The 19,812-nt window shown below is 41.3% G+C and overlaps 1 protein-coding gene across 5 annotated transcripts; it reads right to left on the bottom strand.

Annotated features, from left to right (window-relative positions):
• Window positions 1-486: 486 nt before the first annotated feature.
• Window positions 487-19,572, bottom strand: LOC307031714 (UDP-N-acetylglucosamine--peptide N-acetylglucosaminyltransferase 110 kDa subunit). 5 transcript variants are annotated; one of them, XM_079669038.1, is made up of 22 exons: window positions 19,208-19,572; window positions 17,093-17,273; window positions 15,046-15,289; window positions 14,670-14,738; window positions 11,405-11,521; window positions 11,227-11,306; window positions 10,685-10,880; window positions 10,425-10,565; window positions 10,241-10,341; window positions 9,978-10,131; window positions 9,458-9,559; window positions 9,178-9,357; window positions 8,688-8,846; window positions 7,431-7,520; window positions 7,171-7,296; window positions 6,910-7,080; window positions 6,681-6,797; window positions 6,346-6,516; window positions 4,710-4,862; window positions 2,349-2,601; window positions 1,767-1,890; window positions 487-1,680 (listed from the first exon to the last, which is right to left on the bottom strand). In XM_079669038.1, the coding sequence occupies exons 1-22, from the start codon at window positions 19,242-19,244 to the stop codon at window positions 1,500-1,502; spliced, it is 3,147 nt and encodes a 1,048-aa protein (XP_079525164.1). In that variant the 5' UTR covers window positions 19,245-19,572; the 3' UTR covers window positions 487-1,499. The 5 variants fall into 5 exon arrangements, with proteins under 5 accessions (XP_079525164.1, XP_079525166.1, XP_079525165.1 ...); XM_079669040.1 differs by having other exon boundaries at window positions 17,093-17,243; window positions 19,208-19,571; XM_079669039.1 differs by having other exon boundaries at window positions 9,160-9,357; window positions 17,093-17,243; window positions 19,208-19,571.
• Between the last annotated feature and the right edge of the window lie 240 nt (window positions 19,573-19,812).

The following is a 19,812-nucleotide window of genomic DNA, read 5'->3' on the forward strand; positions in this document are numbered from 1 at the left end:
CTAAGGTATATCTTGAAACAGAAATTCCTAAAATATTTGTAGTGTTTATTGTAATCTGTAAACTCAATAAACGATTAGGTACTTCAACATTTAATGAACAACACAACCCAAGGAGCTCTGAATATTTAAAAACTGAGCACAATTTGAACACTAGTGTTTTACTCATATCTTTGGTATTGTGGTTTGCTAGATCTAGATAAGTCAAAATATATCAAATAATGCTCCATCTGTAGCCTTTTCTATTCCCCCAACATGGTTAAAAAAAAAAAAAAAATCCTTGAAGAACACTTGTTTGGGAACAGGTTTAATAACCAGAGCATATTAGACAACTTTTCTTTAAATATACCAAAGAAAAGGGCAAAATGTTAATGAATTTTTAATTTAACAATGCTGCCACTTGTGACACAGTAATCATATATTCAAGGAAAGGGTTATTTACTTTTCATTGTTTATTCCAATAAATACAACCGAGTACAACAGACAGTACAGAGTTTTGCCATCTCTTTATTTTTCGTATTATATTTATAACCTCGCGGCATCATTGACAGCATACAGTAACGGACAATACAAAAACAAAAACCCCTTAGAAAATACTTACCAATGCCGTTCCTGGTTTGAGTTAAAAAAAAATATCAATTTGTGAACAACTCAAAAAAACTGACATTTAGGGCCTTTCCAATGAGTTGAAGCGCCTTTGACCATCTTTGTTCAATCTTCTTAAACATATTGTGACATCAAACAGCACAGCCACTGAACATATTCTTTGATTGACTAAATTAATAAAAGTTGGCATTTTGTGTGTATGTGTGTCGGGGGGGGGGGGGGGGGGTAAAGTGTCTGTCAAGACCATATTCCTTAAAAACTAGCACATATATTCAATGCAGTAATTTAATAACAGCTTTATACAAACTGAAGAGCAGTTGCAATCCAAGTTTTACAATTGCATGTTAAAGCTGATGAAACTTAAGTCAGAGTTAAAATTTCCATGGGGCAACATTATCCTTTTAAAACACAACAATCATAATCCATTTATAAATAGATCAACAAGTAATGACGGCTTCTCTCCACAAGCTGCAGTTAGTCCTGTACTCACACGGACAGAACACAAATCCACTGATCCAACACAAATCCACTGATCCAAGGACTGGAGGGGTAGCAGGGCATTCACAATCCTCATGCTCATCAAATATACTGTGTTTTAGGACAAGAGTCTCAGAAGAGGTGCCTAAAAGTCTCAGGCTGCATCTGGCTCAGGAAATGCAGATGTGTGATGTAACAACAGATGTGATGGGGAAAAAAGGTGTACATCTTTGGGCTCCTTTACAAAGAAGAGTCCCATTAAAAGTGAATGAGAGCAATGGAGACAATCATTGAGGGAGAGGGCAGGAGTGGACACTGACCATTCCAAACAAGGGTGCAGACAATGTTTTTTTTTTTTAAAACATGGAGGGCTGGACATGGTAAGGGTACAAGGAAAAATAAATCAGCATGCTTCCAGTTTAGGCATTCTCACTGGTCTCTACTGAATGGATTTTGACCAGGGGTTCTGGCTTTTTGCCATTGCTATGGTGCTCCCACATCTGCAGATAAAGCTTCTCCAGGTCCATTGTGTACTGCTTGGTGTTGAAAAGAGGGCTGCAGATTCGCTGCTTCCAGACACGAGCTCTGACCATCTTCAAGCTGAAAGAGGAAACGATTACTTGTCAGTTTTCAGATTATTAAAAATAATGTTTTTTTTTTAAAGAACAGATTGAACTGCTACTTACTATTCCATGTCAGAGCCGAGTTTCACTGCTATGTCCTCATACTCCTGGCGACTGTGGGCTATGAGCTCAGGGCAGCCCAGGCAGCTGAGCTGTGAGGCAGCCACACGGGAGGCAAGGGTCTCACCTACACAAAGAAGGTTAAAAATTAAAATCAGCCTGCACTTAAAATGTGTTTTCCAATAAGCAGTTATTTGACTATAAGGAATGTCCACGATTCCTCTGCAAGTTGTTTCTGTAAAAGCTATAAAATGTCAGAAAATGGCAAAAAACATTGATACGTTTTTCATAAAGGCCGAGATGATTTACATAATCTTTTTTGGGAAAACAGGAAATATTCACATTTAATAAGCTGGAATCAAGTGTTTGACTTTTTTCTTAAAAAAGGACTTCTTTGAAAATTCAGGGCAATCAATTTAATAGCTGGCAAATATCAAAAAATCTTTGCAGGACTACTAGTTAAATATACAAAAAAAATGGTTCATATTCAATTACTCAATACATATTAATAATGATTAATTATAATTATAATTAACAGCCAATGGTTGCACTCGTTTGAGGCCAATGGTGCCCTCTATTCCTCACCTGGCATGGTGACCATGGGCGTTCCAGCCCAGAGAACGTCCATGCCTGTGGTGTGACCGTTGCACAGAGGAGTGTCCAGGCACACATCAGCCAGCTGGCCCCTTCTCACATGTTCCTCTTTGGGGGCCACAGGAGAGAAGATGATGCGAGAGGCAGGCAGACCCATGTTCTGGGCGTACTGCTGGATGTTGGGCTCGCCGACAGCAGGGAAGCGAAGAAGCCACAGCACACTGTTGCTCACACGCTTCAGGATCTGCAGGGAGTGAGGAGTTTAAAAGCAGATCTTAAACACTTCAAGATCTTTAAAGGAACACTTTAAAAGCAGTTGCTATAACCAAGTATATCCAGTGATGCAAACACAGGTATGGTGAAAAAAGAGAGAACTATTCGAAGCAGAAACAAAACAGCGTAATATAACATCTGACAAAGGCCTGTGCTATAATGCTTCAATTAACTGGCTATTCTTTATAATATACTCAGATCAATTGGAGACAGAGATGTTAAAAGGTCCCATGTCATGCTTTTCCGGTTATTACCCATCCCCTTGTGTGTTATGAAGGCTTTTATGCATGTAAACGGTCTGCAGAGTCAAAACCCTCAAAGTATACCCTGTAGGGAGTAAAACTCTAACAGCGTCCCCAAAACGCCTCGTTGGAGATACGTCACTGTCCATTGATTCTTCCGGGTAACTCATGATGTCATGCGTTACCCGGAACCAAATGGACCAATCCGTGGAGCCGTTACGTTAAGTCTACGGAGCCGTTACGTTAAGCCCCCGCTGATTGGTCCAAATTGACCAATCCACTGACTACCTCACACACACACTCAGTGCAGGCAGCTCTGCTGATCTCTCCTCCCTGGCTGCAGGCTGATAACAGACAGTTGGGATCGCGGCGAAATTCTCTCTGCAGATCCATTCTCACAGCGTTTATCAACCTTTTTCTTACTCAATATCAAGCTACACTTATTGTTTTTACTTCGGCTGTGACTTTGTGTGTGCTCAGGGTGAGTTTTGCTGTGTTTCGTTTTGTATCGCTAAACAAGGAAACAACACCTCCACGGAGCTCAGCGCGATTCACAACGTCCCGACCAATGAGAGCACACTGTGCTCACAGGGAGGGTGGGGCTGGAGCTATTGGAGCTACAACGAGCCGTTAAAGGCAGAGAGTGAAATTCAGTGAATACACGTAGTTTACAGAGATGCTGTATGAGAAACCAATGTGAGTTTGGAAAATTGCACAATATAAATCTATTCTAGTTGACCTCAACAATGGAATTATGATCAGTGGAAATGGCCATGAAATGGGATCTTTAAGTTATTAAAAAAACTTTAAAAAACTAAAATCACAGCCCATTCATTTGGCCTTTCTTTCATGCTGTGCAAAGAACAAGCAGATATCTTACCATGACTCGCGCATGCGTGCAAGGTGTGGCATGACCACCAAAACAGAAAGATATGGACACAAGATGTGTGCAAATGTATTTAGTATCCTATCCATGTGAACATGATTTAAGTAGGGGGTGGACCTAACCTCCTCTAGGGGGGTCCGGGGGCATGTTGCCCCGGGAAGATTTTTTTTAAATATTGAAGTTAAAAGCATCAATCTGGTGCACTTTGAGAGCAACATGAGGAGATCTATGGATACATCTTTCAACACCAATATGAAACAGAACTGTAAGCAGATTTTTCTTTTGGGATATTTTACAAATCACTCCCCTTTTAAACTCTATTCTTCTTATTTTTAACAACTTTTTTGTTACTGTCATATAGTATTTTATACCTGTTTTTCATTTAGTCTCTATAATGATCATATCAAGGTGTGCCTTAACCTCACTGAGCTGAGGTTATTTGAGCCTCTCAGGAGAGAGCTCTCTTCCACCTGTTTGTAGAAAAGCTCTTTAAATTTGTTAGCATAGCTAGCTAACCAGATGCTAATAACAGATCGCCACTGTGCTTACAACTAAAGACACAGCCACGCAAACACTGCGGCATGGCTCCTTATAGGTACTGCAATATTTGAAGAGCTGGAGCGGCGTTCCGGTGCTCTCCTCAGCACTCTAGTGACTACACTCCTTTCAGACGAGACATAACCATGTGAAGACACGTACGCTCGTGTTGTGTTCAAGGAACTTGTCCTTGGCCAGGAAAAACAGGCACTCGCTCGTTTAATTATTTTGCGATCTAGATTTCTTTTTCTTTTTTGAAGTGAGAAGTTGTCCGTCAGTCGGACGGACGGACTCCCCCCCCTCAAACGAAAACTCTTCGGTTCTCCACGAATGACACAAGTCACCCAAATCAGCGTTAAAAAAGCGGGAGGCGCCGAAAAGCGACTAATTTGCATCACTGTATATCCAACTTACATTAGCCCACATCTGGAGAGTAGGGGGATCGATCTTGTAGAGCTGGTTGAAGTTGCAGTACACGATGGAGTCCTCTGGGAGACCATACTGTGAGCGGGTTGTCACAACGATTGTTCGCGGCACCTCCTCCCCAGTGGCAGCTTTGTTGTTGATCTAAGAAAGGGGAACAAAACGGTATTTTAGAGCATCGAGAGGCTTAAATGCTTTTATTGCAAAGAATTGTGTGACTGTTTTTCAGCCACTTGGTAATAGGCCTACTGATGACAATATGCTGTTTGGAAAGCCAATACAGTATCGTTCATTTCACAATGCCACCATTTCCCTCACCAACTGTTCTGTACTTCCACCTCACTTTCATAAAGACATCATACCTTTAACCTGTTAAGCCCCGAGCCTGTTTTTCAGGTCTCAGGCTCGAAAATGACATTCCCAGAACAAATGACTATATTTTCACTTCTAAAAAAGGGGTAAATTAATAATCTTTTTTCTCAAAGCAATGATAAATCTGTGAGTTGGATGTAGAGAAGTCAGAATCAATATAGATGTTTTTATTTGAAAGTAAATCCAGATTGAACATAGTAAAAAAAAAAAATTATATTTGAGTGTCCTTCCAAAATAAATTACTTTAAGAGAAAACCACCCTTGAATGAGGGGATCGGAGACTAAAAGCTTTAGGAATCCAAACATAATAAGTACCCTGTATCAAGAATGATGCAAAACAAGTGAAGTTTGACCCTTTTAGAGAGATTTACAAAAGAAAAAAAAAACACTTCTGGGGTCATTTGGGTTCATTTTCCATATCTCTGGCCCCCCTCGTTCGATTTTGATGATTGAAAGCTCTTTTTAACCGTTAGAGCCAATAGAATCGAGGGGAAGTTCCTCAAATCCATCTAAACATTACCCATTGGTGAATGAGTGATGCGTCAGAATGCCCAAAACCGGAAGCTGTCATACACTGTCGTAGCAACGAATATGAAATATCCGTTATTGACATAAATATGAAGATGGATTATCAGTAGTCATTTCAAAGTGACATTAACCTTCAGCAGCGTTTTTATCGTTTTAATGCCATTGAACACGACTTTTGATCAGAATAACAACTAAGGTGAGACGATCTCCCGTGAATGCTCCGTAAAGCTACGTGTTGTGACGTCTGTGTTTGCTTCCCCTGTCACAAGTTCTGATCACGCAGTGAAGATACTAATTAATATCTGTAGAATCTCAGCTTTAATCGGATAAGGGTATTTTTACCTTGAGTTCTGTGCTAAGTGCGTTAGCATTTTTTCGCTCAGGGCTCATTTAGACGCTTCTTGTGAGACTTGTGTTTTGTTTCGGTAAATATGGTTCGTATTGTCAGTTAGCTGAGTATGACACATTAATAGGTTTTTAAAATATTAAGAAGCCCTGAGACACAGTTTTGTGAAAAAAAAACTACCCGCAGGACCCGGATTAGGGTCCTCTGGATTGAGAGGTTAAGCAAAACAGTCTCAGAGACTACAACCTCAGCTGTTGAAAAGATCTGGAAAGCAGGACGCTTAATTAAGTGGCTGCTCTTGCATTGCATTGTTTTTTTATCGTTTTAAAACAATGCTATACCCCTCAAGATTTAAATTAACACCGATGCGTTTTGACATACCTGTGTGGTGGCCAGGCCGTTGCTGACAGTGAATCCATTGATTGTGACCTGGATCTGGCCTTGGTTGATCATGTTGATGATAGCTTCAGCTGCCGTGTTCATGGGGATGACGGGCATGGACAGCTGTCCATTTATCTCCCCAGCAGGTTCCTGGTTGTTGTCACACTTCATCTGGAGAACATCAGCAGAACAGTTTCAATTGAAATCCTTGATGGCAAATCATTAAATAACATTTAACAACACAAATGACATTTTTCACCACAAGGTTAATATTGGCATGTTTTATTTAACACAGAAAAACAACTTGTTTTTTTCAGTTAATTCTCTTCACTCACCTTTATCACCTTCACATCTGGCAGACTGTCCAAGTAGGCCTTCAGATCAATACCATTGAGAACAATGCGGTTGTCAAAGATGTGGCCATTAGATTTAAAATCTATCACAGCCTTTTTCTGCGAGTAGAAAAAATAAAACAGATGTTAAAAGCACCCTGATTATATTTTAGAGTGTTTCCTGACACATTGAACACTGAAGTAAGAAACAAAAGAGTGAGGATGGACAAACCTTGAGGTGAGGGAACATGTTGGCGTGGTCCCCTATGAAGAAGGTATGTGGCATGTAGGCCAGTTTCTCAGAGTACTGCTCAGCCACCTCCAAGGGTGACGTCTCCTTGTCAGAGATGATGTAGTCCATGAAGGGCGCCCCACTGGTTCCAGGATAACCCAGCCACATAGTCTTAAGAGATCAGAATAAAATGACGATGAAGATGCAGTTTTTTTACCTTCAAATACAACTCCATGTCATCAGAAATCATATTATGCTCACCTGAATAGGGGCAGGGCGAAGGGCAAACAGCTCATTTCGGGCTCCCTTGGTGTATCCGTTCATGTTGACCAGAATGTGGACTCCATCCTGGTGAATTCGATCAGCTGCCTTGCCATTGCAAGGAATCTGCAGGAAAGAGGTAACAGTTTCAGGGAAATTGGTTTGACTTTGTCATCACATGAGAATATTTCTTGAGCGAAAATAAAATAAATAATCACATAGTTCATGTTAAAAGAGGCCTCTATAGATTATAGAATTACCTGTGAGAGGTCTGTGAAATGATGAGCCTCTGCTACCACTTTCACACGGAAGTTGGTGCTGTCATCGGGGCTGAGCCCATAGCAGAACACCTTGAGAGGAAATGAAAAAAGAAAGTTAACATCAACATAAAAAACTATCAGTCATCCCTGGTAACCCCTGTTGGTAAGTCTGTACATTGAAAATAAACCAATAGAGAATAGTAGGGATGCTCCGATCGATCGGCCGCCGATCCTTATCGGCCGATATTCACTCTGCCGATCGGTCGGTGCTCTCCATAAAGGCTGATCGGGAGAGCCGATCACATGACGTAAAATAAATGACTCTTTTCTATGTGCGCGGCAAAACAAGCTCGCCAAAAGGGCTTCACCAGTCTGGCAGTATTTTAAGGTGTCCGAAAATGACAATGAAATAGTGGTATGCAACGTGTGTGAAGCAGAAATCCTGCAGCTCCGCCCGCTGTGACGGACCGGTGAGCGGAGCAACATAGCACTTTGCTATTTTATCTACCTCTGGAACAAGCTAAACTAGTTATAAATATATTTATTCTTCACTGTCGGGTCACTCATCACTGGATCAGTGAGCTTCATGAGACGATACTGACAAGCTGTCAGGAGAGGGAGGGAGAGAGGAAAAGAGAGCGCTTCCGCTCATGTCTCCCGTGTTATTATCCAAAGTTAATGTAAACTTGAATAATGTACTTCATTTGAATGTAATAATTATGTTGGTTGTTGTTGGTGGAAGCACCAGTGAATGAGCCCCATTAACTGAGTTGTAAACATCACTTTAAATGGAAGATCCCCATAGGCCCCACCCACTCGATCGGCCGATACTGATTCCGGTGATTGGCCCCAAAATTGGCGATCGGAGCATCCCTAGAGAATAGTATAGCCAACTCTTGTACTATAAATCATAGATATTGCACAATTTTTTTCCACTTTTTTGGTAACAATTAGATGGTGCAGAGTTAATTTCTTGATAAGATCAGAGGAATTGGCAGAAAGTTGGTTATTCAAAGTAGGAAACATTTCTTTTGACAACTGACTAATTTGCAGTTGTAGAACAAGGTAAATTGAAATATATATTACTGCAATCCTCACCATATCTCAAAATGTTAACTGGAATAATATTGTACAGTTTCTAAAGTATGTTGATGATATTGTATTGTGGGGCCTCTGGTGATTCTTAAGACATTACATTGGAATATGCAATTGAATAGTCAGGTTTGTAATTTCTTGAAATAAACAAGGTTCACCAACCTCAAATTTATCAGGGTTGTGCATGCCAGGAATGGACTGCATCAGATGGGAAGTGGGGTGGTTGCCAAAGTCAGAGCTGACGTATCCCACACGCAGACGCCCGCCGCTGGTCTTCAGATCCTTCGGATGCTCGAAAGCAGGTTTGTGCAGAGCGTTGATCTGTGGAATTAGCAATAGTGTAAGAATACACCCTCAGCAGGATAGCCAATTCTAGTTTGACTGAGCTGCACCGAATGTAGCAATGGTGGACTTAGACTGAACCACATATTCATCCAAAATCGAACCAACTTAATAACCCCAGCCCGGCAAGCCACCCATTCACTAACACCTTTCACACCTTTTTCTACAAATACATCCAGTAACTTGCCCATCCATCCCTTACCTTCCCCATATCCCTGCAGACAGCCACTGCCATCACCAGCCACCTTCCAACCCCCCCACCCCCCCCAAAAAAGAATTAAAGTTTACTTGCTTTGATCAGTGCGTGTACCTTGTCCAGGCAAAGGTTTCCGTGGCGTTCAGCGATGGCCTTGCGGAAGCCGTGAGAGAGTGGGTAAAGCATGCTGTGGTGGGGGTGCACTGACGGCAAGCGGTTCTTATCCAGCTGGTCGGCCACGATGCTAACAAGCTTCTTCATACGCTCGTCGTAGTCCGTCCAGTCACACACAATCTGGGAGGGTGACAGGAGGAAGAGAAGTTAGAACATGAGCTTCTAATTCAACATTGGCTTGTGTTTTATATATTTGAAGAAGCTGTTGGCATATACCAACCTGCAGGCAATGTGCCAAGTTGCAGTATGCATCAGGGAAGTCCGGCTTCAGTTTCAACGCTGTGCGGTAAGATGAAATGGCCTCTGGGATGTTTCCAGAATCCTAGTCAGGAGAAATAAATAAATATAAGATCAAAATGCACAAAGTTGCAAAACCAAAAACGGCAATCCATTATACCACATACACAACGGCTGGTAATACAGTATATTAATTGAATGTTGTATGAAGACTTCTCCCTTCCCTAACCAGAGACCCATTTTCATCCACTTAACAGGATATAATAAATAAAGTACAATCCTGCATATATAAATGAAACAAGCATTGAACCATTCATTTGTACACTGTTTTAGAGTAATTCCAACTGTTGGAACATAAAAGTACAAACAAAAACATTAGCATTATTGAGAGAAAACGATTGAAATGACATTGCTGATGGATCTTTTCGGTCAACCTAGAGGCGGGTAAAGCCCTAAAGCGATGTGACAATTCTACATCGCGTTAAAGTTAAAGTCATTCCTACCTTGTGAATAGAGGCCAAGTTACTGTGAGCATCAGCAAAGGCCGGGTTGATCTGGATGGCCCGGGTGTAGCATTGCAGCGCTCCCTGGACATCCTGCATCTCCTTCAGTGTATTGCCCATGTTAGAGTAGGCATCAGCAAATGTGGGGCTGATCCTAAAACCAAACAAATAATTGCATTTAACACTTGTATAAACCACTCCATCATGTCTAATGTTGATTTAGGACCATTTACTTTTGAAAAGACAATTATAGATGTACAAACCTGATGGCCTCCTTGTAGTGCATGAGGGCCTCCTGGAGTTTGCCCTGCTGCTGCAGGACACTGGCAAGGTTAGAGTGAGCTGCTGCAAACTCTGGGAACACCTGATGAAAAAGCAAAAAGGGTTACCAAAAGGCAAGAGGTCTTGTTGAACCTTTCACACCAGATGAGTTAACTGTTAACTTACCTCTAGCGCTTTTCTATAGAGCTGAACTGCATCCTCAATGTTGCCCTGCTCACGCTTGATATTGGCCAAGTTGTTAAGAGAGTCTGCATGGGTTGGACACAAACGCAAGGCTGTGTTGTAGCACTCTTCTGCTTCAGACACCTGGAAACACATTGGCATTGTAAAAAGTTAAACACATTTCGCTTTCATTTTATTACAACTTTTTGAAATCTCGACATTTCAGATTGGGTTGACAGTGGAAACACAAAGCGCTCTCTTACATTGCCTTTCTCCTTTAGGGCATTTGCCAAATTGCAGTAGGCATCGGGGAAGTGGGGCTGAAGTTCAATAGCACGACGGTAAGTGTCAATAGCCAGGTCAATGAGGCCTTGCTCGTAGTAGACACAGGCCAGGTTACCATGCACTACTGCATGGTTGGGGCTGAGACTCAGGGCTCTCAGGTAACCAGCCACAGCTCTGGAAACACAATATGCAGATACAGATCACTCTTTCGCTGGAATTAGAAATTCCAAAATTAGAAGTTATAATGTATTTTAATAACTTCTTGTAAAACTTCTTACAAAGTTGAATTGTTTATAGGTGTTCACCCATTTAAACAACGTTGGAATTATTGGAGCACATTGTTAAATGTATTGCTGTATAAAACAACAACAACATGATGGCAGCTCTGCCTCAAGTACTGTTTGCTGAACATAGGATCACGGACAAAGAGGTAATTGAGCTGACGTAGTTCTTCAATGATTTTAAGTTCCACAGGGTATCATACCATCTACTATGTTAAGATTTATATTTTTAGACTCACCTGTCAAAGATGCGGGCTTCCTTCAAAACATTTCCTAAATTGATGTACGCATCAAGGAAATTTGGGTCCAGAGTCACTGCCTAAAATAAAAAGCAATCTTAGAAACATGGGACAACACAGAAATATACAAATACAAACGGTAGGATTGAATAATGATACAAAATGTTATGATATTGACCTTTTCAAAATGATGTATGGCCAGCCATATCTCTCCTTGGGCATTGAACACACAGCCCAGGTTGCTCCAAGCCACTGCAAAGTTGGGCTGAGTCTCAATAGCTTTCAGGTAACATGCCTTCATTGGAATAATAATGAAAAAACCATAGGACAGGAGGAGAAGAGGTAGAAGGGAAGAGGTATAGAGCGTAGAGGGGAGGACAAGGGATTGTAAAATAAAAACGAATAGAAGATTGAGAATAAAAGTAAGAAAAAACAAAAAGGGCAGAGAAAGCAAAATTAGTGACTATTCTCCATCATGGCAAAAAGTGAGTCTGCAGCATGGGCTCGCTTGCGCTGAAATCTGCCGCGCTAAGCTGCATTGCTTTTTCCTACGCTGCGCGGATCCAACCAACACCCACACGTATGCCCGCATACTTCAGTTATGGCCACATACTAAGCAGATGTAGTAGCCCCCCACATCATTTTGTTGTCCCCCTAATACAATCAAGGCTGATTAGTTATAACCCATAGCGATAAATATCAAAATGATCTGCATACATGTTGCATATTTCATGTGGGCATGATATCTTACAACCTGGGATGCTGGACAGTTCGTGCGAGTGATGGTTCCTGTAATGCGAGCGCAACAAACGCGAGCGCGTGGTGTGTGTCTATTGCCACCGCCACCACAATGCACCATATAAAGCCGTTTGCGTGACATTGCATGGTCATTTTGCTGCCGCACTAGCTGATGACCAGCTACAGACCAACAACCCCTTGCAGAACACCTGACCAGACTGGCACACACTCAGCACCCATAGAGTATCTCAGAATGAAAGGGGCGGGGGGGGGGGGGGGGGGTCAACCAGTGGCTGAAGCAGGGGAGCAATTTGAAGTTATTTTTGATTGAATTAGTAAAAACATTTTGTTTTTTTAAATCCAGAAATGTCTGAGATTTAGGGGCATTCGGGAGCGAGGCTGGTTTGGAGTGGGGAGAGGTCCGCAACCAACAGGCCAAAGGGAGTAGGGGGTTTTGGGTCGCAGGCTTGCGCTTTCCGCCTTTTTGTGGCTTGGAGGATATCGCTGCGCGGCCCCTGCGCTACTGCAAACTCACAGCGCACTATCTGCATCATCAGAACGCTGCAACTCCAAATAAAGAAGGAAAAAACAAAACAAAATAGGAAAAATAAACAACATGTAAGAGTTAGAGGGTTCTTACTTGTTTTTCACGATTATTGCTTCCACAGCCTAGTTTCTTTTTAAGTAATACAGAGCTGGGTAATTAGTATAGCATATTGTAAGAAATGCTTACTGTAATTTGTTTTGCTACATCTTTCTTTTGCTCTTCAAAGGAAGCCACAAGACAGAGGAGCATGAAGTGAGGTGGTTTTTTTCTTTTGTTGTCAGTTACAAACCCGTTACCATATTTTTGGACTTTGTCAGAGTGGTGGCCGCAGCTGGCTGGAAGAAGAGGAGGACTGAGGCTGCCCTAGTGTTCCTTTCCGCCAGGCACCTACGCAGGAATAGTGTCACCCACCTGAAACCTTCTAAATAACAATATCAGTTGTGGAAAAACCAAAAGAGACAAAATCAGAAAACAGGATCGTTAGTAAGAGTCTTTAAACAATACATTTTTTTTTTTGTATATGGAAACAAAACAGGTTCTTCGAAATCACAACAAACCTAAAACAGCCTATACTTTGATTTCATTCATGCAATGACTGTTTCATTTCAAAGAAAACAAAAAAAAATGCTTGGGGTAACGGGGAGGGAAGAAAGGCTTTTATATGTCCAGTTTATCAGTACAATTTAGGTCAGGTCAGATTTCCAGCTGTCCATCAATTTAGTACATTAAACTACAGGAGGGCAGTTACTGGCTTGATCTTGCCCAAATGAACTGATCCCATTTATTTGGGAATAATATAACATATTTGAAGCAAAAGGGAAGAAGTATTAATCATCGTCTCTCGTTTTTTTTGCATTTTCATGAAAAATTTGCAAATCTTTGTCCTGGCCTGCTTTCTTGAATCCTGGCCAATGGGGGGAAAAGGTCTGTAGTTTAATTATTGGAATCTAGAAGCCTCCAAAGCTCTGAAATAAAGAAGTCATCGCTGTTGCTGCGCGTTCCTGTCTTTCTAAACCAGCATCTGACGCAGGTGGTGGAGTGCAGATATTGAGCTGTCTGCCTGACAACACTTAAACCATTTTAAGGCACTTGTGATTTGAGCCCCGCACAATTCAACAGCAGTGGATATCAGAAGAGATAGCCAGATGAGTACAATTGTCATTATTTTCATAGTCAAAAAGGAGAATTAATGCATGCGTGCTTGAGCACTGACTGGGCATGGCTAAATGGTCAGGAAGGCAACTCTCAGCGCGCACACTCCACCAATCCTTAGCAAGCGCGCGGGGGGGTGGAGCGACAGAGCAGGGGAGCTTGTAACTCCCTTATGCTCCTCCCCACTCCTTAACCCCCCTCTAGCACGAAATAAGATGGCCTGTAACCACTGAGACAACTCCATATCCCCACATCCCACCCAGCCTGGGAGCCCTTTTATACAAGCAGAAGACTTATATATGACAGAGGGGAAGCGTAACACTGGGGGGAAAAACCCACACTGCCAGTAACTTTACTGACAGCAAACTGAGAAAAAGCTTGACATTGGAGTGTAGTGGTTAGGGTGGAACCATCTTATCTTTTGCATTGCATTGATAAACTAGCTTCTCATCAGTTCATATATTCTTCAAAGACCGAGCCAGCATTTTCCCTCCAAAATCTATATGAAAATGCATGGGCTGAGGTTAAAAAATGACAAAATAGATCAAATTATTCATACTTTAGAAATGCCAGCCTTTCTTCCTGAAAGGGGAGGGGCTGACCTCTGGTAAAAGGTCGGGGTAAAGTATAAGACATCAGGACTAAGAGTGATATAGGGTAGGGACAAAAGTGATAATATAAAAAAAGTAGATGAAGCTGCCTAAAAAGTCATCAACAGAAAATGTGTGTAAAAACTACAGAAAGAAACGGTTGCCTCTTACAGGTCTTCCCTAACTGTCTAATACCTTTAGAGGTTTTTAGTAAGTTAGGTGTGAGAAGCTTACTGCCAAAGCTACCATGTCCTGTCCTTCACTAGACAGAGGGTGAAGAGGAAGGACTGGATTTGGCTTTAAAAAAGTTAACTGGAATAATATCTATGGCCATATTAAAAAAAGGGACCTTTTTTTTATTTTTTTAGAAAATACAAACAACACTTATGTACAAATGCCAACGCGCTGTAACATACCTTTGCCTCTTCCAAACGCCCAAGGGCTTTAAGCAAGTTGCCCAAGTCACTGCGCACACAATAAAGATCCTGAAAAAAGAAGAAAACATTAAAATCTTCTTCTACAAAAACGGCAGATACATGTTTTGCCAAAAAGAGAGCAACTTAGCACGCCGTGAAAATCTTGTCTTTCCTCAAGTGGTTTTACTTTTCACTTTGCTGCAGTATAATACAGATGTGCTCCAGGACTTTGTGACAACTCTATTGTGAATTGACATTACGAGCCACACCAAACAATGTTAAGCAGTGATAGGTGTGGTCAGAAAAGAAACAGACTCTTTTTCAGCAGAGTGTTAGGTTACCCTTTAATGACTGCATCGAGTGGCCTGTCACTTACAGGGTTGTACTGTAGAGCGGACACATAAGCCTGCACTGCTCCCTCCATGTCCCCTGCGGCCACCAAAGCTGCTGCCAAGTTGATGTATCCATCAATAAAATCTGGTTTCAGTCTGAGAGCATGGCGATAATGCTCTATGGCCTCCTGCAGCTGACCACGCTCCTTGTACACGTTCCCCAGGTTGGAGTAGGCCTCGGCCAACATTGGATTCTGTTTGATGGCCAAGGTGCTGAAATGAGCAGACCTGTAGGGCAAAAATTGATGAAGAACGGTCACATTCCTGAGGGCAGTGGCTGGCAGTGTTGGCCCAATGCCTTGTGCAGAGGCAGCAGCGAGGTGGAAGGAGGTGAAAGGAGAAACTTGATTTCCGGCAAACTATCCGGAAAATAAATTAACAGCACATCAAGAATAATATCCCTAAAATATTGAAAACATTAGTACATGACACACATTTCCTTAATTTCCATTCAGAGAATCCTTTATTTGTGTGTGGATTATACTCCAAATAAAGATAAGTGGTGCAGGACTCAACATTATAAATGGCCTGCTGGCCCGGAAGCACTATTTAGACACGCCGGGCAAGCATAACGTACTTTCCACTTGCCCGCTCGGGCCACTAAAAATATTGCTTTAAAAATGTTTTCCTGTGGTATTGGTATTTTGACTAGCAATTTAGTTAAATTGTTTTGTTTATCAACGCTACAACATAGCGTTCCGTGAGTCGGTTGTCGTTGTTGGGTGAAAAGCAAACAGCTGTTTGAAAGTTTCAGCCAGCTTGATCGATGGAGTTGGCTTCTAGTGGTGCAGTGACGCGCCCTAAAACCCTTTTATAATCTATCGATTAGATTAATGATTTGAAAATAATAAAAGTAGGGTAGACATGTGGAGATTATCCGGCTGAACAAAACATGCATTTATCTAACAGGTTTGTTTTCCACAGACCTTATTTCCAGCTATTTTCCAAAACCCTGTGGAGAAATCCCATTGCTTTTTGTCGAGGGAACCAGCAGTTTACTTGCTGGTTTTAGGACGCGTCACTGCACCTCTCAATATGATGCCCATATAAACAAGGTCTTCTGTCGGCTCTGTACATCAATGCCGACCTATGCTGACAAGTAAGTGAAGAGTAGACAATATAAAGGTATTGGCTTTAGGGAAATGTCCCAGCAGTTTAGGATAATGAAGGTTCTAATCTACTACATAGCCATTACATTTCTAACTCCTGATGACAGGAAGGCAGAAAGCGCATTATACTACTACTAATAATAATAATAATAATAGCAGAATTTTTTTAACAATGACCACAATATCATTATTTTAATAAACCAAATATGAAAAATTGAGGAAAATGAGGAAGAACTGATGATTCAAATGTTGTAGTACAAGTAGTAACGTAGTTAGTGCATACATTACTATATTGCAACAAATGTGTTAATTTTCTTCATTATAAGTCGATTTTCTTTGGACGAATGCTCCGGGCCAGTGGTTACAATGGTGGGTCCAGTGGCATTTTACCCTTAATGTCTAGCCCTGTGGTGCCTATTGCACTTTGATGCAGTTACATGCATTAGTAACTAATGTTGCATGTAGATTTTATTAAACAATGAAAGACCACTCAACAAAATGTTATCCTTTGGTAAAGTATTCATTTCAGAGTTGTCTTCTGTTGCTTCCGATTCATTTTAGTGCATTTTTCACTGTAGTATGCCCACAACATTGAAATCAATTTGGAGTATACTGCTGGCGTTGTGCGAATTGAAAGGCTTGACAAATTGATTAAACATTTAAAACCTGTAAATCTCAAGACCCGAAACCTCCACCGTGGCACCTGCAAAGTAAGGGTAGGGCCACCACCGAAACAGTGTTAGAATCATGAGGGGAAAGAGTGAGCTTGATACAGAGCAACAGCATTTCCAGAAGGCTGCTCAGTTGTAGCATTTGACTCGCTAGGAGAGCTGTGTGCACTGAAAGTGAGAGGAGCCATTATTCCCGGCCACCTTCCCGCCACATGGTCTGTGTGCGTTGAGTCAGCCCCCCCACACCTCACCTGTCGAGTCTTCGGCATTGGAAGTGGATGGAGGACAGGAGCAGCAGCACGCCTGTGTTATCAGGCTCCTGTCTCCAGAGCTGCATGCAGTGGCGCTCGGCTGCCTCAAAGTCCCCTGACTGATACTCCCGGTGCGCCAGCTCAGCCAACCCTTGGAAGGAAAGAATACGTTTTGTCGGTTCTGGAGCACCAACACATCCCAAGGAGGGGGGAAAACAACATGTTAGACATGATGGAGGAAATTAAATAGGACAAATGAAAACTACAAATAAAAGAGTTTGAAGCTTATGCTGTCAAAGGAAAAATATGGCTATACATTTAGGGGGGCTAAAAGGTAGTACTGATAACATGTTTTGCAATTATGACATATTATAGGGAATTTTACATTCCGGTTTCAATTCTTGGGGTCGTTATTATATATATTTTTTAATAAAGTAAGTTACAGTATAACTGTTTTATTATATATATGAAAATATGTAAGGTTGTCCTAGAACTGCATAGCTTGCATATTATGCAGAAGACAATATGAATGTGTGTCCATTTAAGAAAACATAAATGCATCCTCACACACACACTGTACCGTGTTTAAATGTGTAAACATTTGAGTTTGTGAATCGCTTCAAACTAGTACACTTATTTCTCTAACCAATTTATTTTACTGATAAGAAAGAAAGGGCTTCCACCCATAAAAAAGAAAAACGTATTACAATTTCTACAAAAAAAATAAGTGAATGAGGCGAAAAAAGAAAAAGAAACAGGGAGGGGAATGATACATTGACGTAAACTCAGAAGATATTAACACCATGGATTTAATGTTTCATAAGATTAATCGAAACGTGATTGTACAACTGTCAAGTCACGTTTCAATTCCATAAGGCCCTAAAATAGCGGAAATCTGGGGTTGTAAATATGGACATATTTTGTATTATGTATGCATTTATCTTTCCCTCATTCCCAAGTATATGGTTTGCATTTTTAAAAAGTGTTGTGCTTATCTTCTTCCTTAAATGTTTATCAAAAAGCAGTGTGCCATACCAGGTGGAACTGTCAGATGGACCTACAGTGCAGTCCCATTCGAGGTAAATGTGTGCAGGGTGTGGCTTAAACCACATCCTGTATGTTTCTCAGTGTACAGAATGGTGGAGGAGTCTAATGGGTCAGATATGCCAACTGGTGTATAATGGAAACACACGCCTGCAATCTGAGGCTATAATGGCAGAGCATTAAAGATCGCAGTAACGTTAGATCAGGCTCATCCTTCTATTACGTCATAATACTTGTATGCAAGAAGGACGGATAGTTTATTTTAAATAATGCATCCAGTCATAATGCAACAATCAAGTCAGCGTTTTGTGGTAAAGAACCACAAGCAGATACAAGACACAATGTATTGGTAACCTTTAGGGTTATTATAAAGGCAAAAGGAGTCATTAACCTTGGGCATTTGCGCCAAGCAGTGATGTCTGCACAGCAGGAAGGCTGCACGACCCTCATTATAACAGTGGTCATGCCGCTAATGTAGTTTGTACAGATAAAAAAACTAACGGTGGTTACGTATTAACAATGGTAACCATTTTAATTCAGTAGGAAACAAAATACGACAGCAGCTTGCTGTCATGGGGGGTAGCAAACATTCTAAGCTAACTTAGCCACACCGCAACACCATTGTGTGAAACCGTTTACGACAACGTTATTGTTATATATACACCTGTGAATCGTTAGCAAAAATGATGCAACGTTTATACACATGACAGTAGTCGTCAAATCGACACTCGTAACACAACTATGGGAGTTTTCTTTGGTACAACCTGATGCTAGTTAGCTAACGTTGTGCTAGCATTCCTTACCAAGTAGCACGACCCTGAAGTAGTTATTTGTCATTAAATGGCATGAACTGGGCCTTATTTTCAATTTTCATAATGTTCACTAATGTGGCGCAAAGGTATGTAATGGTGAAAGTCTATTACATTCCTATATTATTTGTTTTAAATGTTAGCTGCATACTCATCGATGATCCCATCGATCATGCTCGATCGATGGGAGCTAACGTTGTAACACGAGATATCGTTTTCACAGCTTGCTACATTAACGTGAGCTAACTAAAAATCAACCAACCTGTGCTGTCGGCCACGTTTCCCACTGAGGTCGCCATCTCCTCGGTCTTCGTGTCCTGCACGGTGGTCGTCAACGTGGCTACTGGTAGATTACAGTTTCAGGTAAAAATGTGCGACGAGCAGTCGTCTTTTTTCGGCTTCGACAAGCTAACACGTTGCCAGGCAAGCTAAAAAGCTAACTTAATCTTTGATATTCCTTACAAGTGTTCAGTCAAGATCCCGCATGGACAGAGTAGTTAAACTTGGTGATAACCAATCAACTAATCTCGCTACAATACCTAACATATATATTTGTAACGGGCATTAAAATGATGTTGCTTTATGGCTCAAGCAGGCATCTCTTCACAACAAAGCTGCTATGGAACATAAAATGGCGCTATGGGTGGAACTCGTTTTTGAGAGAAAATAGATCCAAACATCGCCATTACTGGGAAATTGGCATCTAAATGTATCTCAACCTTGAATGAATAGAATAATATTTCATAGGATGTGGGCTTAAGGTATTGTTTGCGAACCGTGCGTTATACGTTTGATTGCTGAAAAATAAACCGATTACAAATCCTATAGCGCGGAAGAATACATTGGTGCAGTGAGAGACAGAGTGCA

The sequence above is a fragment of the Notothenia rossii genome (assembly GCF_949606895.1).
Source record: "Notothenia rossii genome assembly, chromosome: 3".
Lineage (NCBI taxonomy): Eukaryota > Metazoa > Chordata > Actinopteri > Perciformes > Nototheniidae > Notothenia > Notothenia rossii.